At 40.3% G+C, this 18,618-nt stretch overlaps 1 protein-coding gene across 6 annotated transcripts in view; it reads left to right on the plus strand.

Moving 5' to 3' along the window:
* The window catches only part of SLC22A15 (solute carrier family 22 member 15), a 79,171-nt gene extending 61,985 nt beyond the window's left edge, over nucleotides 1–17,186 (plus strand). For 2 of the 6 annotated variants that reach the window (XM_060090318.1, XM_060090319.1), the window contains 4 exons: nucleotides 9,787–9,907; nucleotides 11,755–11,827; nucleotides 13,924–14,112; nucleotides 14,434–17,186. In XM_060090318.1, coding sequence (XP_059946301.1) covers nucleotides 9,787–9,907; nucleotides 11,755–11,827; nucleotides 13,924–14,112; nucleotides 14,434–14,523 — 473 coding nt within the window. In that variant the 3' untranslated portion in view covers nucleotides 14,524–17,186. Of the gene's footprint in view, nucleotides 1–9,786; nucleotides 9,908–11,754; nucleotides 11,832–13,687; nucleotides 13,817–13,923; nucleotides 14,113–14,433 lie in introns of those variants that run through there. The other 4 variants (XR_009531154.1, XM_060090320.1, XM_060090321.1 and 1 more) reach the window with 4 other exon arrangements.
* The last annotated feature ends 1,432 nt before the right edge of the window (nucleotides 17,187–18,618 follow it).

The following is an 18,618-nucleotide window of genomic DNA, read 5'->3' on the forward strand; positions in this document are numbered from 1 at the left end:
ACCTCAGCCTGCCCATTCTTTATTCATTTGACTTCTCTAGGGCCTGCTATGTACAGGGTACTGTTTATAAATATGACCTGGTTCCTGGCCTCAAAGAGCTTATAATCTAGTGAGGAAAATGAATGATTCATAAAAACAGAAACAAAAACAATAAAAACAGAAGGTGCCATATGAGAATTGACAACAGAATGCTATAGGAACTTTAATTTTAACAGGCTATGATAGTAATGGAGACCAGCTAACCTCCTGTTTTAAACAACTATAAAATCAGACAAAATATAAGAAACACTGATTTTCAGACATTGGACAACAGGCTACAGAAGACAGAAGTGATCCCTGAGAGAAATGAAACAAGATATGCCATAAGAGTGCCCTAGCTCAGGTCTCCAGGCCTCAGTGCACAAAGGGACACCCAGCAAATCCTGGTACTCTTACCAAATTGATAAGACAGATAGTAAAGCTTGGGAAGGCCAATATGGCTAGAATTTCCTGGGCAAAATACTGGAGAGTAGTAAGATATATGGAGGAATATATGGAGGAAAAATTCTAGAGATCTGCAGAAGATCTCTGAACCCTTGACTGCTTACTGATCTGGGCATGCATTTGAGGAAGCTCCTGAGGCTGGGGAGGTGGCCACCAGAAAGGAACAAGTTGAACAATTCCTGGAACCTAGGGCCATGTCTAGTTCGTGTTGCCTTTAGCCAGACGTGGAGCACTGGGCAAAGACCTCCTGGGTCAAAGTAGCCCAACACTATAGGCTATTCTGCTATAGCAGAGCTTGCTCTAAAAGTGCTTAAAAAATTCAGAGGATCAGGTGATTCCCAGTAACTTAACTGCATTCCAGGAAAAAGAGCAACAATATGTAAAGGAATACTATAAAATCCAGCACCTAACAGTGTAACATTCACAACCTCTGGCATCCAGTCAGTATTACCAGGCATGCAAATGAGCAGGAAAATACCTCCTACAACCAGGAGAAATGTCAATAGAAACAGAACCAAAAATGATACAGACAATAGAATGAGGAGGCAGGGACCTTAAAACAGCTATTATAAATATACTGCATATGTTTACGAAGGTAGAAGAAAGCAAGATAATAATGAGCAGAGAAAGAGAAGATAGAAAAAGAGGCACACATTACATCTAGGGATGAAACATACATTATATATATAAAAAAGGCAATAGATGAGATGAACCACAGAAGAAAAGATCAGTGAGGAAGATATAACAAAAGAAGCTGCAGAACGAAACAAACACAAGTGGTAGGACAACACCAAGCCCAACAGTTATGCAATTGGAACCTGAGGAGGAAGTAAAAAACAAAGATACTTGCAGAAATGATGGTCTACTACTTTCCAGATTTGATGAAAACTATAAACGCATTATGAGAAAGTGGTCAGTTCATCAAGAAGATGTTACAATCCCGATTATGTGTGTCTGATAACATTCAAAGCACAGGAAGCAAAATGGACAGAACTGAAAGGAGAAATAGACAAATCAACGTTACAGTTGGGTATTTCAGTACTCTCTCTCAATGACTGATAGAAAAACTGACAGAAAAGAATTAGGATATGGAGACTTAAATAGCCTACATAACCTAATTGTCATTTGTCAGACACACTACCTAAAACAGCAGAATATGCATTCTGTCTGAAGTGCACACCCAGAACATGTACCAAGAGAGACCATGTTCTGGGCCATAAAACAAGTTTCAATAAATTTAAAAGGATTGAAATCTTACAAAAATAAGTTCTTTGACCATAATGGAATTAAAGTAGAAATCAGTAACAGAAAGCTTTCAGGAAATCCTCAAATGTTTGGATTTCAAAAAACATTCTTCTAAAAACACATGGGTCAAAGAAGAAATCAGAAAGGAAATTAGAAAAATTTTAATTAAACAATAATTAAAGTACAACATATTGAGTTTATGGGATGCAGTAAAGCAGCTCTTAGAGGGAAATTTGTATAATTAAAAAATGTATCAGGCTTCCCTGGTGGCACAGTGGTTAAGAATCTGCCTGCCAATGCAGGGGACACAGGTTCGATCCCTGGTCCGGGAAGATCCCACATGCTGCAGAGCAGCTAAGCCTCTGTGCCACAGCTGCTAAGCCTGTGGTCTAGAGCCTGTGAGCCACAACTACTGAGCCTGTGCTCCACAACTACTGAGCCACGCCACAACTACTGAAGATCGCATGCTCTAGGGCCAGTGTGCCACAACTGCTGAGCCCGTGTGCTGCAACTACTGAAGCCCGTGTGCCTAGAGCCCATGCTCTGCAACAAGAGAAGCCACCACAATGAGAAGCCCACACACTGCAATGAAGAGTAGCCCCTGCTCGCCACAACTAGAGAAAGGCCACGTGCAGCAACAAAGACCCAACACAGCCAAAAATAAATTTTAAAAAAAAAGTATCAGAAAAAAGGAAGTTTTCAAATCAATGATCTAAGCATCTCCCTTAAGAAAATAGAAGGCAAATTAAAAAAAAAAAAGACTGACAAATTAAACAGAAAGTAAGCAAAAGGAAGGAAATAATAAATATAAGTAAAAATCAATAAAATAAAAACATGAAAATAATAGAGAAAAATCAATTATACCAAAAGCTGGTTGTTTGAGATCAATAAAATCAATAGGCCACTAGCCACACTAATAAAGGAAAAAGAAAGAAGAAACAGATTACCAGTATCAGGAATGAAAGAGGGACATCATTACAGAAACTATAGACATTTATAAGGGAATATTATAAACATTTTTATGCCAATAAATTCAACTTAGGTAAAATGGATAGATTCCTTGAAAGATACAAACTACCAAAGTGTACAAAACCATAGATAACCTGAATAACCCTTTATCCAGTAAAGATATCTAATTTGTAGCTTAAAACATTCCCACAAAGAGAATTCCAGGCCCAGATGGCTTCACTGGTAAATTATGAAACACATAAGGAAGAAATAATATAATTCTACACATTCTTCCAGAAAATTAAAAAAAAGAGTGAATACTCTTCCAACCCAGTGTGTGAGGTCAGCAATTACCCTGATATTAAAACCAAACAAAGACATTATGAGAAAACTACAGACCAATATCTCTCATTAATATAGATGCAAAAATCTATTAACTAAACATTAGCAAATTCAACAATGAATAAAAAAGGTATACTACATCATGACCAAGCAGGATTTATCCCACAAATGCACAGTTGGTTTAACATTCAAAAGCTAATCAGTGTTATTCACCATATTAAAAGACCAAAAAGAAAAAAAAAAAATCATCTGATCATTTCAATACAAGTAGGAAAAGCACTTGTCAGGTTTCAACACCCATTCTTTACAAAAACTAGCAGCAAGTAGAAGTTTCCTTAGCCTGATAAAGGAAAACCTACAGCTAACATCACGTTTAATGGTGAAAAACTAAATGCTTGTTCCCTAAGATTGGGAAAAAGGCAAGGATATCCATTCTTGCCACTTCTTTGGAGCATTGTACTGAAATTATTAGTGAATACAACAAGGCAATAAAAAGAAATTAGGGGGATCCAAAATGAAAAGGAAGAACTAAAACTGTCTTTATTCACAAGACTTCATGATTGTCTCCATAGAAAATCCTAAAAGAAAGTCTATTAGAATTAAGAAATGAGTTTAGCAGAGTCTTTTGACACATAATTTTAGTTCTATATATTAACAACAAACAATTAAAAATTGAAGTAAAGCAATGCCATTTATAAAAAATAAAAAATGAAATATTTAGGAATAGAAACTTAAAAATATGTATGAGACCTATAGAAAACTGTAAAATATATAACATTGATGAGAGAAGTTAAAGAAGACTAAATAAATGAATTGGTGGTAATGGTAATAATAAAATAAATGAAGAGCTTACCATGCTCAAGGATCAGAAAATACTAAGATGTCAGTTCTCCCCAAATCAATCTATCTTCAGCACAATCCCAATAAAATTTCCCCCAGGCTTCTTTTTGCTGATAGATACTGACAAGTTAATACTAAAATTTTTGTGGAACTGCAAATTATATCCAAAATAATTTTTACCAAGAAAAATTAAGTTGGAGGACTTTATCCCAACTGATTTTAAAACTTACTACAAAATTATGTTAAGACAGTAGGGGTATTCCCTGGACTCGGCACTTTCACTGCTGTGGCCTGGGTTCGATACCTGGTTGGGGAACTAAGATCCCACAAGCCATAAAGCATGGCCTGAAAATTAAAAAAAAAAAAAAAAAAAAAAAGACTGTGATATTGGCATAATGGTGGATGCATAGATAATAGAATTGAATATGAAATAGACCTATATATATGGTCATTTGATTTTTTTTTTTTTTTTTTTTCTTTTTCTTTTTGCGGTATGCGGGCCTCTCACTGTTGTGGCCTCTCCCGTTGCGGAGCACAGGCTCCGGACGCGCAGGCTCAGCGGCCATGGCTCACGGGCCCAGCCGCTCCGCGGCATATGGGATCCTCCCAGACCGGGGCACGAACCCGTATCCCCTGCATCGGCAGGCGGACTCTCAACCACTGCGCCACCAGGGAGGCCCTGATTTTTATTTTATTTTTGAGGGGGCTGAGATTTTATTCACCTTTTAAAAATGTTTCATTCAATCATAACACACATAGAGAAAAATACACATGGTCAGTTGATTTTTGATGACAAGTCAATTCAGTGAGGAAAAGACAATCTTTTCAATAAACCATGCTGGAATAATTGGATATCCATATGTAAAAAATTTACCTTCAACCTGCACATTCCATCATATGCAGTAATTCACTTGAAATGAATGGTATGTCTAAATGTTGTGGAGAAAGAATCACCAGCCATATCAGTAAACAAAGGATGTTGCAGCCATCAAACCATCAGCCACCATATCGGTTACCCCTGTGATGCACCCTGAGGTGATTCAGGATGGAGAAAACAGGATATTGGCCCTAGATAGTTAAGGTGCATATCAAAAGAATGATTTCAGTGAGCCCAGATTCTTGCATTTTCCCATGCATAGAAAAGTGCTAAATTCATTAACCTGAGATATCTGTTTTTTCTTTAACTGGCAGTAATCTTTTGATGTTCTGACTACCTGACTTTTTTTTGCAAAAACTCCTATATATCCTGGGTCCTCTCTTACTCTCCAGAACAGTCCCTCAGAACTATCTGAGAGGCTGTCTCCCAGTTGTAAGTTCTCAGCGCGTCCCTGGAATAAAACATAATTGTCAACTTTTAGGTTGTGTTTTTTTTTTTTTCAGTCGACAGCATAAAGGCTAAAACTACACAACTTCTAAAAGAGAACGTGGAAGAAAATCTCAGTGCCTTTGGGCAAAGATTTCTCAAATATGACGCAAAAAGCACACAAAAAAGTTCATAACTTAGACTTCATCAAAATTAAAACTTTTGCTTTTTAAAAGACATTATTAAGGAAATGAAAAGCAAAGCACAGACTGGGAAAAATATTTGTAAAACGTATACCTGATAAAGAACTTGTACCCAGAAGATAGAATGGACTCTTACAGTTCAGTAATGAAAAAACAATGGGAAAAAGGTTTAAATAGACACTTCTGCAAAAGGATGTAAATATGGAAAATAAGCATGGGAAAAGATGTTCAACATCATTAGACATTAGGGAAATGGAAATTAAAACCACAATGAGATACCACTACACACCTATTAGAATGGCTAAAATTAAAAAGACTGACCATACCAAATGTTGGCAGTGATAAGAAAGAACTGGAACTCTCATACACTGCTGATAGAAATGTAAAATAGTACAGAGACTTTGGATAACATTAGCAGCTTATTTTAAAGAGAAACATAAATTTACTGTCTGATTAAACTTTACCCAAAAGAAGCAGAAACAGAGATCCACAAAAGGACTTTGATGTCCATAGTAGCTTTATTAATAATAGCCCCAAACTGGAAGGAAGCCAAATGCCCCTCAGCTGAGGAATGGATAAACAAATTGTGTTATATCCATACAGTGAATTACTCACCAACAACAAAGCAATGAGCTATGACCTACTGATGCAGGGAGCAATGTGGATGAATTTCAAAAGCATTATGCTAACTAAAAGAAGCCAGACACAAAAGCCTACAAACTGAATTATTTCATTCATGTGAAATTCTAGAAATGACAAAACTGTAGTGACAGAATTTTCAGCATATGTGGTATTTTTCTTTAGAAAAAAGCCAAAGGAAGGCAAAATGAATTGTGGTTCTTTGCCCAACTTATGTATCATAGTACAGGACCTACAGCTGTCTTAAAGATTTTTAACATATTCATAACAATAAAAATTTACTATAATCACCCAGTGAATGAAGTGGATGATTAAGTTTAATTTTTCTTATTTGGGTCAGTGAAATGTGACTGTAACATACTGAGGTACTTTGTTCTGGTGATCCTAGTGGACTCTGAGAAAACTTCAGATAACCAGTTCTGAAAATGATGTCCGTAGTATCTTCATCATTGGAATCAACTTAAAACCTCTTAAGTTCAGTACTTTGAAGAATACAAGTGGTTTGAAAATTCCCTTTTTTTTCTCCCTAAGATAATTGAGCTTAATTTTTCCTTTTAAATCACTCTTTTTTCCTAAACAGTCACTTTGAACATTTATTGATAATAGCCAATAATATCTAATTTCATTTTCAGATAAAAACCAAGGTCAGAAATCCAGGGAACCAGCCCAGTGGCCGCAAAGCCTTCCTAAATATTAACTCATGATGACTGATAGACCGGCAGCTCCACAGGCAGGCTAAGAAGTAATTTTCTAATAAACAGAGCTGTCTGAAATTGACATGGGCTATCTTGGGAGAGAGTGAGTTCCCCCAGGTTCAAATGGCCACTGCAGACTCCACTGGCAGGAACAAGGAGAGAAGTTTCAAGCATCAGATGAGGTGTCAGGCTGATGGGAGCACTTGTGGGTATGCGGCTGGAGCCAGGCTCCCCAGATGGGCCACTGCTGGAAGTGTCCTGAGCCTCACAGGGGAGAAATCTTCCAGCCTTGGATCTTGTGGGTGTTTAGATGGTAAGCCTTCTGCGACATGTTATTTTAATTTAATTTTCAGGATGGCAATCCCCTAACCTGTTTTAAAGATGTTGTAGAGTATCTCCAACACAGTTCTGGAAGGTGCCATCCTGTATGGGTTGAACACAGTCCCAAAGATCATTTGCAGTCAAGCAAATGTGCACATTTCTGTTTCCTTCAGTGCCACCCAAGACCTCTTCCTGACTCACTCAGTTTTCTGGAAAATCATTGATGAATTTAATTTGCCCTCATTATTGGTTTACTTGAAGTTGTTAGATATCAAAAGTCCAGACCCATACCTTGAGCATGATTCTTTTTCCAGAAGCACCTCATGGCTTAAAATAATATATTCAGTACTTAAAATTGCTGACATATTCTTCCAAATAGCCTGGCAGAAGAGAAGAAGGCCCCAGATGGTCGAGTTTGGCAGTGCCTGGGCCACTGTATTCAGAACGCCATCTTTAAAGTAGTTGAAGTTTTATTTCATAGTCAAGCTGGGAATGTGAAACTTATTTTGGAATGGGATATATTATGTGCCTCCCTCCTCAGACATTGAAAGAACATAAGCACAGATTCTTTTCACTTAAATTAATCTCTGTTATAGTCCTTATACTTACTCTTTCAATAAATATTTAGTGAGCACCACTGTGATCAGACTATGGGAGGTGCCGTGAGGGAAACAGATACAAACAAGGCCTTAGCCTGAGACAACTCAAAATATATTTGGGGGCAGACAAGATGGAAAAGTAAGCAACTACAGGAGAGTGTCTAAAGCATGCCATTTGCATGGATTGGGAAATGGGCGCCGTGGAGGTCAAGGGCAGGAAAGAATATTGCATTTGAGTTATTTAAGGGAAGAGTGGTTTGGATGGGCCAGGTATGCAGTCCCAAGGAAGGGACAGGCATGTTCTATTAATCAGAAATGTCAAAGAGAATGAGAGGCAATTACTTTGGTGATCAGGACATTGCTGCTGACCTTCAAGAATAGGAGTTTCAGGAGAGGATGGTATTGGAGGCCACATTGTAGTGATGTACAGAGCAGATGCGTTTGAGGAAATGGAGGGTCAGTCACTCACTGGAGATGTTTGATGGTGAAGGGGAGAAAGTGCAATGGAGCCAATGAGAATTTTTGCTTTTTCCAAGGAGAAGAAAACTGTTATTTTGAAGGTTATGGCCTAGTGGGTTGCTGAAGGGGAGAGGTTAAATATGTTTGAAAGGGAATAATTAAATTGTAAGATCCCAGAGAAGAGAGTATTAATAAAGGAAAGAACCACTGGACAATTGATAGCATTTTTTTTTTTTTTTTTTTTTTTTTTGCGGTACGCAGGCCTCTCACTGTTGTGGCCTCTCCCGTTGCGGAGCACAGGCTCCGGACGCGCAGGCTCAGCGGCCATGGCTCACGGGCCCAGCCGCTCCGCGGCATGTGGGATCTTCCCGGACCGGGACACAAACCCATGTCCCCTGCATTGGCAGGCGGGCTCTCAACCACTGCGCCACCAGGGAAGCCCTTGATAGCATTTTTGATGGGGATGTGAACTAGCATAAACTGTATTTTTGGATTTTATGTAAAAAACGTTACATTAAGAAACTGAAATATCATTATTGATTAGTAATCTTCAAGTAAGAAGTTGGGGAGGAGGAAAGATGAAAAGTAGTTCCACATTTAGAGTCTTGTTCTTTAGAGAACGTTAATGTTTTATATCTTCCGGTAGTAGTTTAGTGGGATTATTCCTTATCTTTACAATGGAACACCAAGGAATGCAAACTGAAGATAGGAGTTTTTTGAGACTCACTCCTCTCATGTGTCAGGGCTTGTCATGCTGATCAACCTTTTACGTCATTGATTGTTGAATGAGGTTGGGAAGAAAGGAGAGGCAAGTAATACCCTTAGATAGGTGGAACTTGACTTCTGTGAAGCTTACTTGACCCCAGTACAGAAGTTTTCAGGGAGCTCTGTCATTCAGGAGTGACTGCAGGGTTTTTTTTGTTTTGTTTTGTTTTTTAATTTTATTGAAGTATAGTTGATTTACAATGTGTTAATTTCTGCTGTACAGCAAAGTGATTTAGTTACACATATATTCTTTTTTCATATTCTTTTCCATTATGGCTTTTACAGGATATTGAATATAGTTCCCTGTGCTAAACAGTAGGACCTTGTTGTTTATCCATTCTCTATATAATAGTTTGCATCTGCTAATCCCAAACTCCCAATCTTTCCCTCCCCCACCCTTCCTCCTTGGCGACCACAATTCTCTTCTCTATATCTGTTGAGTCTGTTTTTGTTTCACAGACATGTTCATTTGTGTCATATTTTAGATTCCACATATAAGTGATATCATATGGTATTTGTCTTTCGCTGTGTGACTTACTTCACTTAGTATGATAATCTCTAGGTCCATCCATGTTGCTGCAAATGGCATTATTTCATTCTTTTTTATGGCTGAGTAGTATTCCATTGTGTGTGTATGTATATATGTATATATATCACATCTCCTTTATCCATTCATCTGTTGATGGACATTTAGGTTGTGCAGGTTTAATCACACATCACGACAGCCACTGTGTAAGATTTCCTGGGGATGGCCAAAATGCTGAGAAATATTTGCTGTGTGCTGTGTGTGACGACTAAACCTTCTGAATGTGTGTCTGGTTATATGACCTCTTCACTGTTTGGGATCACCACAAATGTCTCTCGCTCCTTCAGAGTTAAGTGTGTCACTTAGATGAATTTTTCTCCACCGAGGACCTCACAGATGTGGCACTTGTCCTCCTCAGACACAGGTGTGTTCGCAGTGGTGAACAGCCATTCCTTGTCCCTGCTGGGGAAGCTGACCATCAGCGCTGCCTTCAATGTCGTGTATATCTACACCTCGGAGCTGTACCCCACGGTCATCAGGTATGCCCCACACACAGACTTCTCCTTCCCATGTCCTGAATTCTGTTGTAGATGTTTGCATTGACAGAGGCATGGTCCTCACTTCACCTGGAGCACAGCGAGTGTGGGCTAGCAGTAACTCAGCAAGCAGTTGTGAGCCCAGAACCTGTGGAGACTGCTCTTGCCCGCTTGGCTGAGGAAAACGTAACTTTATCTTGGGCTGAATTCCCTGTCAGTCGTGAGAGAAGTACTCTACACTAAACGTATCCCATCACCCAAATAGTGCTCAGATGTCATTTTTATTTCAGTGCATGTGAGTTATTCAGTCAACCCTCCTGTGTCAGGTACACAATGGACCAGGAGACAAGGTCCCTGTTATCACAGAGCCTATATTTTAGCACAAAAAATACACATTTAAAAAAAGATGAGACTTCCCTGGTGGCGCACTGGTTAAGAATCCGCCTGCCAACGCAGGGGACACAGGTACAATCCCTGGTCCGGGAAGACCCCACACGCCGCGAAGCAACTAAGCCCGTGCGCCACAACTCCTGAGCCCACATGGCACAACTACTGAAGCCCGCGTGCCTAGAGCCTGTGCTCCACAACAAGAGAAGCCACTGCAATGAGAAGCCCACGCACCGCAACAAAGAGTAGCCCTCACTCGCCGCAACTGGAGAAAGCCCGCGGGCAGCAACAAAGACCCAGTGCAGCCAAAAATAAATAAATAAATAAAGATAATTCCCTATAGTTATAAGTGAATATTATATTTACATATTAGTTGTTAAAGGTAGTTTTCAATGAGTAGGACGTGCTTATATCAAAAATAACATATTCAGAAACAAAACCAAAGAACCTAACATATTCCATCCTAAGTTTCCCCTCATAAAATAAGTCTGAAAACAAAAAAACAAACCTAAATTTGAAGGGCAGGGATGCAACTTAGTCTTTAGAGAACGGCCTCTGTGGGCTGGACCATAGTCCCCCAGTCGGCATTTTCCCGGTCTTTTTGAGGATCATTCCAAAAAGATCCTTCTTTTTCCTTTATCCATGCAAGAAACGTAATGGTTCTGTCTGCCTTTTTCCCAGTAAGAGATCAGGTCGTCTGTGATTGGCTTCTCATTCCCTGATTATTCCCAGAACCTGCTTTCTCTGGCTATTGCCTATAAAACTAGGGTGACCGGTTAGTTCCAAACTGAGACACTTTTGAGAGCGAATGTGGGCATTATTAACAACTCGGCTGGGATAACAGGGTGCTGTACGGTCACCCTACCTATAATCACTATCATTCTCATTTCCTCCCCCTCCTTGCCACCCGCATTCCGCAAGAAGGTAATGTTCTTGGTTTCCTGAGACTATATGTCCAATCAATTCCTATTTATATGCCTGATCCTTTCATAGTTAATTAGTTGAGTTTAAAGAAATGGGCGGACTTTAGATCATTAAACCCTGGTTCTTCTATGGATGTTTTAACTGATAAGAGACCTAAGACATGAGAACCCAGGAGAACATTTAACAAGAAATATTCACATGCTCATTTCTGCAACGACTTCCATACCTGCACTGTCCAATATCACATGTGGCTATTTAAGTTTAAATTAATTAAAATGAAATGAATTAAAAATTCAGTTCCTCATTCTTAGTTGCATTGAGCTCTCAGTAGCTGCCTGTGTCTGGGGGCTTCTGTATTGGACAGGGCGAGTACAGAACATTTGCAGCATCACAGAAAGTTCTAGTGGGCAGTACTGCTCTGTAGCATCCTGCACTTCCACTTTGGGATTTGTTATTCTGAGCCCACTATCCCTTAGAGTCTTTAAATTGTCCCCCTAGGACTTACTGACTTTTTTTTTCCTTTTCCTTTTGCCTTTCAGGAATGTTGGGCTTGGAGCTTGTTCCATGTTCTCCCGAGTTGGTGGGATTATTGCTCCCTTCATCCCCTCACTGGTTGGTTTGTACCTCCTAGTTTGTTTTTCTTGATTCTCTGCTTTGGAAATGTATGTGCTTTTGAGTAGAAAGAGGTAACAAACTGCTGTCGTTTTAAGATCAGCCTGACACAAATGTGCACCTTGTGCCTTTTAGATTAAGGATCCATGAGGGCAGATGGACCCTTCCCAGGGATTGGCTGTATTCATTGGAGAGTTAGCTAATGCCAGCCTGCCCCTTCCTGTCCCCATTTGTACGTTAGTTGATTAGTGAACATTTCCTAAGTTTCTGCTGTGTGCTGAGCTCTGTGCTAAGCCCTTTACATACATCATATCATGCAGTCTTCACCACAACCGTATGCTGTAGGCATTGGTATCCTGTATTAAATAACAGAGAACACAGCACACCACTCGGAAAAGAAAATTAGAAGAGGAGAAGGTGAAAGGGAGATAAAGTAAACTCCATCCAATCTCAAAATGTCCATGTTCTGAGAAAGATCCCATGGAGCCCCTGTGCACATCTCTGCTTGGTCTCCTCTAGGACTTTCCCAGCCAAGACTTGTTGAAGCGTGATTAGGTTTGACGTGGGGCTTTGAGCCTGTTCTGGAGACAATTGCTCATCACTCAGGCAACTACTCGCCTCATCCTAGTACAGGACGTCTCTGAAATGCCACTGTAGCCTTTTCTTTTCTTGAGGAAGTGGGATACACTTCCTTTTTCTGAGTATTTCTCTGTGTTTCATGCTCAATTTTCTTTTTTTTTTTCTTTTTTTTCCCCACATCTTTATTGGAGTATAATTGCTTTACAATGCTGTGTTAGTTTCTGCTTTGTAACAAAGTGAATCAGCTATACAGATACATATATCACCATATCTCTTCCCTCTTGCGTCTCCCTCCCTCCCACCCTCCCTATCCCACCCCTCTAGGTGGTCACAAAGCACAGAGCTGATCTCCCTATGCTGTGTGGCTGCCTCCCACTATCATGCTCAATTTTAGATCACAAGACCCTTCTTAGGAAGGAGTCATATTAGTTCCATTTTGCAAAATGTGTCCAACGCTAGGTGTTTATCATTAATGATGCCCAACTTTGGACCGCTGTCCTAGAACATTATAACACCCAGCGCTGTGTCTTCCCTGAGTCCCACTAAGTTGAGAAGAGGTGAACGTTCCCCTTGATTCAACAACAGGCCCACAGTTCTGGGCACATGTTTGCACGCAGGGAGCCGGAGGTCAGAGTTTTTCGCCCCCCTCCTGTCCCCTCCCCATGCCTCCCTCTCCTCCTCCATCATCTCTTCACCTTTGAAAAATCAGGAAAAGATGATCAGAAGGGACATCCTAACTAGCCACCGAATTTGGAAGCCCAAACCGGAAGGTGATAAAGCTGGGTGGCTCCTGTGCAGGAACTCAGGAATGGTAATCAGCTCAGAAATCCCCCAGAGCCCTGTCCTGCAAGAATCTTGGTGTTATCCTTGAAATTGTATGTTTGTATTTAAATTTTCCTGAGAACGTCTTTTGGACCGGCCCGCTACCATGTCCAAACCATGTGTATAGGTTTCTCTAGGCCTTTATCTTCCTTTTCAGGGTGTTCACACCTTTAAGCCCCGTGCCTCTCAGTTCTGGTGTTTAGTGAATCAGAACACATATGTGGGACTGTTTGGCCCATTCCAGGGTTGAGAACGTTAAAGTTCGTCGTTGTCAGCAAATATGTGGGGTGTCTCCTGTGTGTGGAGATCACTGTGCTGCAGGCCACTCGACCTGGAGTGGAAGCTGAGTGTCCGACTCACCACGCACTCTGGCCGTGTGTCTGCCCTGCTCAGACAGCCAAGCCCCTTACCCACAGTCCCCAGCCCATGCATGAACAGTCTGCTGTGTCTGCTCCACAGGCCAGCTCTGTCCTTTTGATCTGCTCACTCCTGTCTCTGTGCCCGAAGACTGGCTCTGGTTTCCTGAGGTAATTCTCTAAGGGGAAAGAAGACGGGCTTTCTGGTGTATTCTAGTGAGGAGGCAGGACCTGGACAGTAAACATGGCAGGTCCTGGGTCATAAGACTGCTGATGTCATCTGCTAGGAAACTAACACTGAGTTTTTGTTTGTTTTCATTCCACTCCCTGCCCCCATAGAAGTACGTGCAGTGGTCTTTACCCTTCATTGTCTTTGGAGCCACGGGGCTGACCTCAGGCCTCCTGAGTTTATTATTGCCAGAAACCCTTAACAGTCCATTGCTAGAGACGTTTTCTGACCTTCAGGTGTACTCATATCGGAGGCTGGGGGAGGAGGCGTTATCTTTACAGACCTTGGATCCCCCTCAGGTATGATGGAATTTTTCTTAGTCATTCAGATTTACCATTCGAATGATGATAGTTTGGGGGGAAAAGAACAAAAAAAAGAATATCTGGTTATATTAAATAGAACTGAGCAAAACTGCTGGGAAAAAAAAGGTGGGATCTGATAGCAGCTGATTGTCAGAGAAATAAAGATGATTCATTAGCTTTCTTAGAACACTTTAGGGGCTAATTCTTAGGGGAATAAATGTCATCAGTGTACATTTGTCAGTTGAATGCTAGACAGTAATTTAATTTTAGAAATGTCATGACATCATTTCCCTGCCCTTTTCTCCTTTCCTGCTTTAGTCTGTGGACAAGGAGAGCCCTTTAGGGAGTGAGAGTGAGGAAGAGGAAGAGTTTTACGATGCGGATGAAGAGACACAGATGATCAAGTGACGTGCCCCAGATTCCTCCTCAGACGCAGAGGGTCATCTTCTCTGCCTCCAACGAGGGCAGGTTCTCCCAGGAAACTGAAGGGAGCTGTGGAAAGATAGGCTTGAACAAACATCGAAGGTACTCAGCGTGGCCTGATGTTTTTTAGGCACCAAGGAAGTTGGAGAAGAGATTTCAAGAAACAGGACATCACTGCATCAAGTGAATAGTTGTTAACTGCCCACCATTCAGGTTTAGCTCAAAATCATGACCTCTGGCCAGATTGCTGAAGTCCACATGCCAGAGTGGTAAGCTCATTTGTTTCTAGAAGTTTGATTACGTTGCCTTTCAACTCCATTGTGACCTAAAGGCAAATATGTAAAATTTCTTCTCACCATTAACACGTAATCTGTCCACCAAATTTGACATCCGCCCCTCTCAGTTGTTCCTCACCAGGAATCTTTTGAGGCAGGTTGGTGTTAGCATTTCATTCATTTTTTGTGCCAGAAGAAAAGCACTGAGAGGTCATTTGTGTGGCCTGAGGCCCTCCACCTTCATCCCAATGGATGAAATTTGGGCCCCTAGCTTGGTTCCTGGCCCAGTGATTGGCTTGAGCTCCCTGTGCTTTCAGTCAGTCCCACAGATGACCCGCTAGGAAAAGCCAGCTGCACCAAAGTAATATTCAGGGTCCAAGGTATGGCTGCCTCTCCCTGGTAGCTCCCTTTGATACTCGAATTGTGTAATTTCTTCAGTTCCCACTTGTGTGCACCTGGAGAAAAATTTCCATCTCAGATTCTAGTACCAGCAATAACTTCCAAACCATGCCCAGTAAATGACGAAGTTTTATAAAGGGGGAGGGCAGTTAAAAAGTGACATGTCAAGACTTTGGATGTTAAAAAGGAAAAAAAAAATGTGCTGTTTTCAATAAGGAAGAAAAGAAAATTATCTTTCACAATTTTCTGTTTGTTTTGTTTTCAGTGTTGTGCAAGGAGGGGCTTGGGCAACATTTAAGAACTTGAACTCGTCTAGTCCTAGATCAGCTCCAGCCTGTTTGGTTAGCTAGATGGAAGGCTCAGTAATTTCCTAGTAAATGTTGGTTTTCATTAAGTACTGCCAGCTTTCAAATAAATCAAAGTCATACTCAGTTTCCTAAAATCATGTGCTGAAAGTGTTTCCCATGAAACCTGAGTATTATCTCAAATAGGAGTGTTAACCTGGAGTCAACAAGCTTGGACAGTGTTGCTTTAGGTCACTTTCCCAACTGGGAAAATTTCTATGTTTTCAGAATTTCCATTTCTATTAATCCCTTGGAGAAAAGAAATTTCACTGGAGATGAAGAGAAGTCATCACTGAGTCTGTTTCTGGAAATCTTGGAGGACTTGCCTCGCATTGGCTCCAGCCCTCTCCTGTCCTCTTCCACTGACCTCTTGGTTTGCACTATACCAGCTTGTACCTCTGCTGAAGTATTTTTATGTCCTTCATGCCCTTGATTATGTATTGGGTTCTTTATAAATAGGGGCCATCTCTACTACTGTTTATTTCTCACTGCTGTGCCCAGAACACAGTATTACTGTTTCTGGCCATCAGGGAAATTGTAGAACTCCTCGCAGTATCATTTTTGTAAATCACAGGCAAATCTGACCCAAACCCCCAAATTGTGAAATCTCGCTGTCTTTCTCTGGGAAATGGAGACCCTGCCCACCATCAAGAGAGGAAGAAAGGAAGAACTTACAAGGACACTTAGAAGCTCTTCGTCATGAAGTTAAACGTAAAACAAGAAACCAACACGTAGGTGATTCTTGGTTGGTTGGAGCCCTCTTTGCATTATAAGAGTAATAATCCCATTATAAAAACATGTGGAAACTAGAAGTTTAAAAATGTATTACTCATAGGCCCAGCACCCAGAGACAACCAGTGTCATGGCTTTGTTCTCTTTGAAGACCAACTGGGAATCCATCTTTCTATTGGCACTGGGGTTCCCTCTGCCTCTGGCTAGATAATTGAGGATTCCATTAGGTCTGCCCCTGGGTGTTCTCTTTTCCCAGCTCCAGGGTAGAAGAAGGGAAGGAAGGGTACACAGTTTGAACACATGTTGCTAAGGCTGGGCTATCAGCTGCTCACATCAGATGTGTCACTAAATTTTGCTTCTTCCTAGATGGTCTTTTGGCAGAGTTTAATAATTACTGTTTTGGGGACTTCCCTGGTGGCACAGTGGTTAAGAATCCACCTGCCAATGCAGGGGACATGGGTTTGAGCCCTGGTCCAGGAAGATCCCACATGCCGCGGAGCAACTAAGCCCATGCGCCACAACTACTGAGCCTGTGCTCTAGAGTCCATGAGCCACAAATACTGAGCCCGCGTGCCACAACTCCTGAAGCCCACGTGCCTAGAGCCTGTGCTCCACAACAAGAGAAGCCACCGCAATGAGAAGCCCGCGCACCACAACGAGGAGTAGCCCCCACTCGCCACAACTAGAGAAAGCCTGCACGGAGCAACGAAGACCCAACACAGCCAAAAATAAATAAATTAATTTAAAAAAATAATAATTACTGTTTCTTCATCCCTTTGCCTTTTATAAAAACAGATTTTTTCCTTTTGCTATTAACTGTTGAAAAATAGTGATTGTAGAGATGGTGCACATGAGCATATTTGTATTGATTAAATTATTGGAAAACTCTTATTGGTAACATATTTTGTTTGTTCAGATGATTTGTAAAAGGTATCCTTTTAAATTTTTTATTGTATTCAAAATTAAATTTCTTTTCTCCTAAAAAGCAGCAAGAAAACCATAAGACACATAAGAAATTCCAGGGCTTCCAGGGTCAAAGGTCTTATCAACAGCTTGTCCAGAACCCTGGCACCACACGGATATGTTGAAAGAAACTGTTTTGTAGTTTCCTGATTGTTGAGTTAAAACCACTGCCCATTGAAAATGCAGTATTTGTCATTTGGCTGATTTCAAGCAATGTAGACATTCTTTAGTACTTAAAAATGAACAAATAAAATACAAGAAATAAGAAGCAAATGAAAGTTTCTGGTACACTACTTAAGTAAATGTAATCTGGGCAAGTATTTTTATGGAGGTCAAATTGATAAAGGTACTTTTAATAGATTCGTATTCCTAACGAAAACATGTTGAAATAATTCTCTCTACTAATTAAACTGAATTAAACTGCAGCTTTCTAATAGGACTTACTCTTCCATTACTAATTCTTACTAGATTATTAGTTCTTAAATTGGATACATATAAAGGATTTTTTTAACAAAATAAAATGCAGGTATTTTGGTTTCTTGTGAATATGATAAAGAATTATAAAATGTAGACCTTTTGTTCTTACAGAACATATCAGGATGTACACAGTAGCATCTTTGACAAATTGAGCAAATATAGAATCTGCTAGAAATTATGGGTGGGATGTGGGTCAGGGGCTGTAGCAAAGTTAGGGAGTCAGTGGGTACAAAAGATAACTATAAAAGTATTTCTGGAAAGAGAAAAATGCAAAGATACTGCATTGTTAGAAAATGCATCTGTGTAGTATGTTAAAGGGAAAGATCTTACGATTATCTCAATAGGTGCATGAAGATTATTTGACAAAATTCAACACCTATTTAAAATAAAAGCTACTAGCAGACAAGGAGTAAAAGGAAACTTCCTTAGCAGTATAAGGGGTATTGTAGCACGTAAGGTGAATTGACCTAAGGCATCTCTTCACCTTCCTGGGACCTTCAGTCTTTCTTGATAATGACCACAATAAGAAATGTATTTTACATATTCTTTCTCTTCCCTGTTCCTCCACCTCTTTCTAATCTCTGTCTCTGTCTCTGTTTCTGTCTCTGTCTCTATCTCTGTCTCTTTCTCCCTGCCTTACAATACTTACTATATATATATTTAAAATATATTAAAATATATACATAAAACTTTCATGAAACATGCTTATTCTTGCTTGGTACCCTGATAGCTTATATTCTCTCCCATTTTGTTTTTTAAAATGCCACTTGTGACCCACTAAACCGATTTCATGACCTACTGTAGTTTAAAAACCCTTGGTTCTTCTCTGTCTTCTTGTACTGCAGAGGCTTTAAAGCTAAGATGTACATTTCCCAAACACCCTTTGCAGC

This window comes from Mesoplodon densirostris, chromosome 2 (assembly GCF_025265405.1).
Source record: "Mesoplodon densirostris isolate mMesDen1 chromosome 2, mMesDen1 primary haplotype, whole genome shotgun sequence".
Classification (NCBI taxonomy): Eukaryota; Metazoa; Chordata; class Mammalia; order Artiodactyla; family Ziphiidae; genus Mesoplodon; species Mesoplodon densirostris.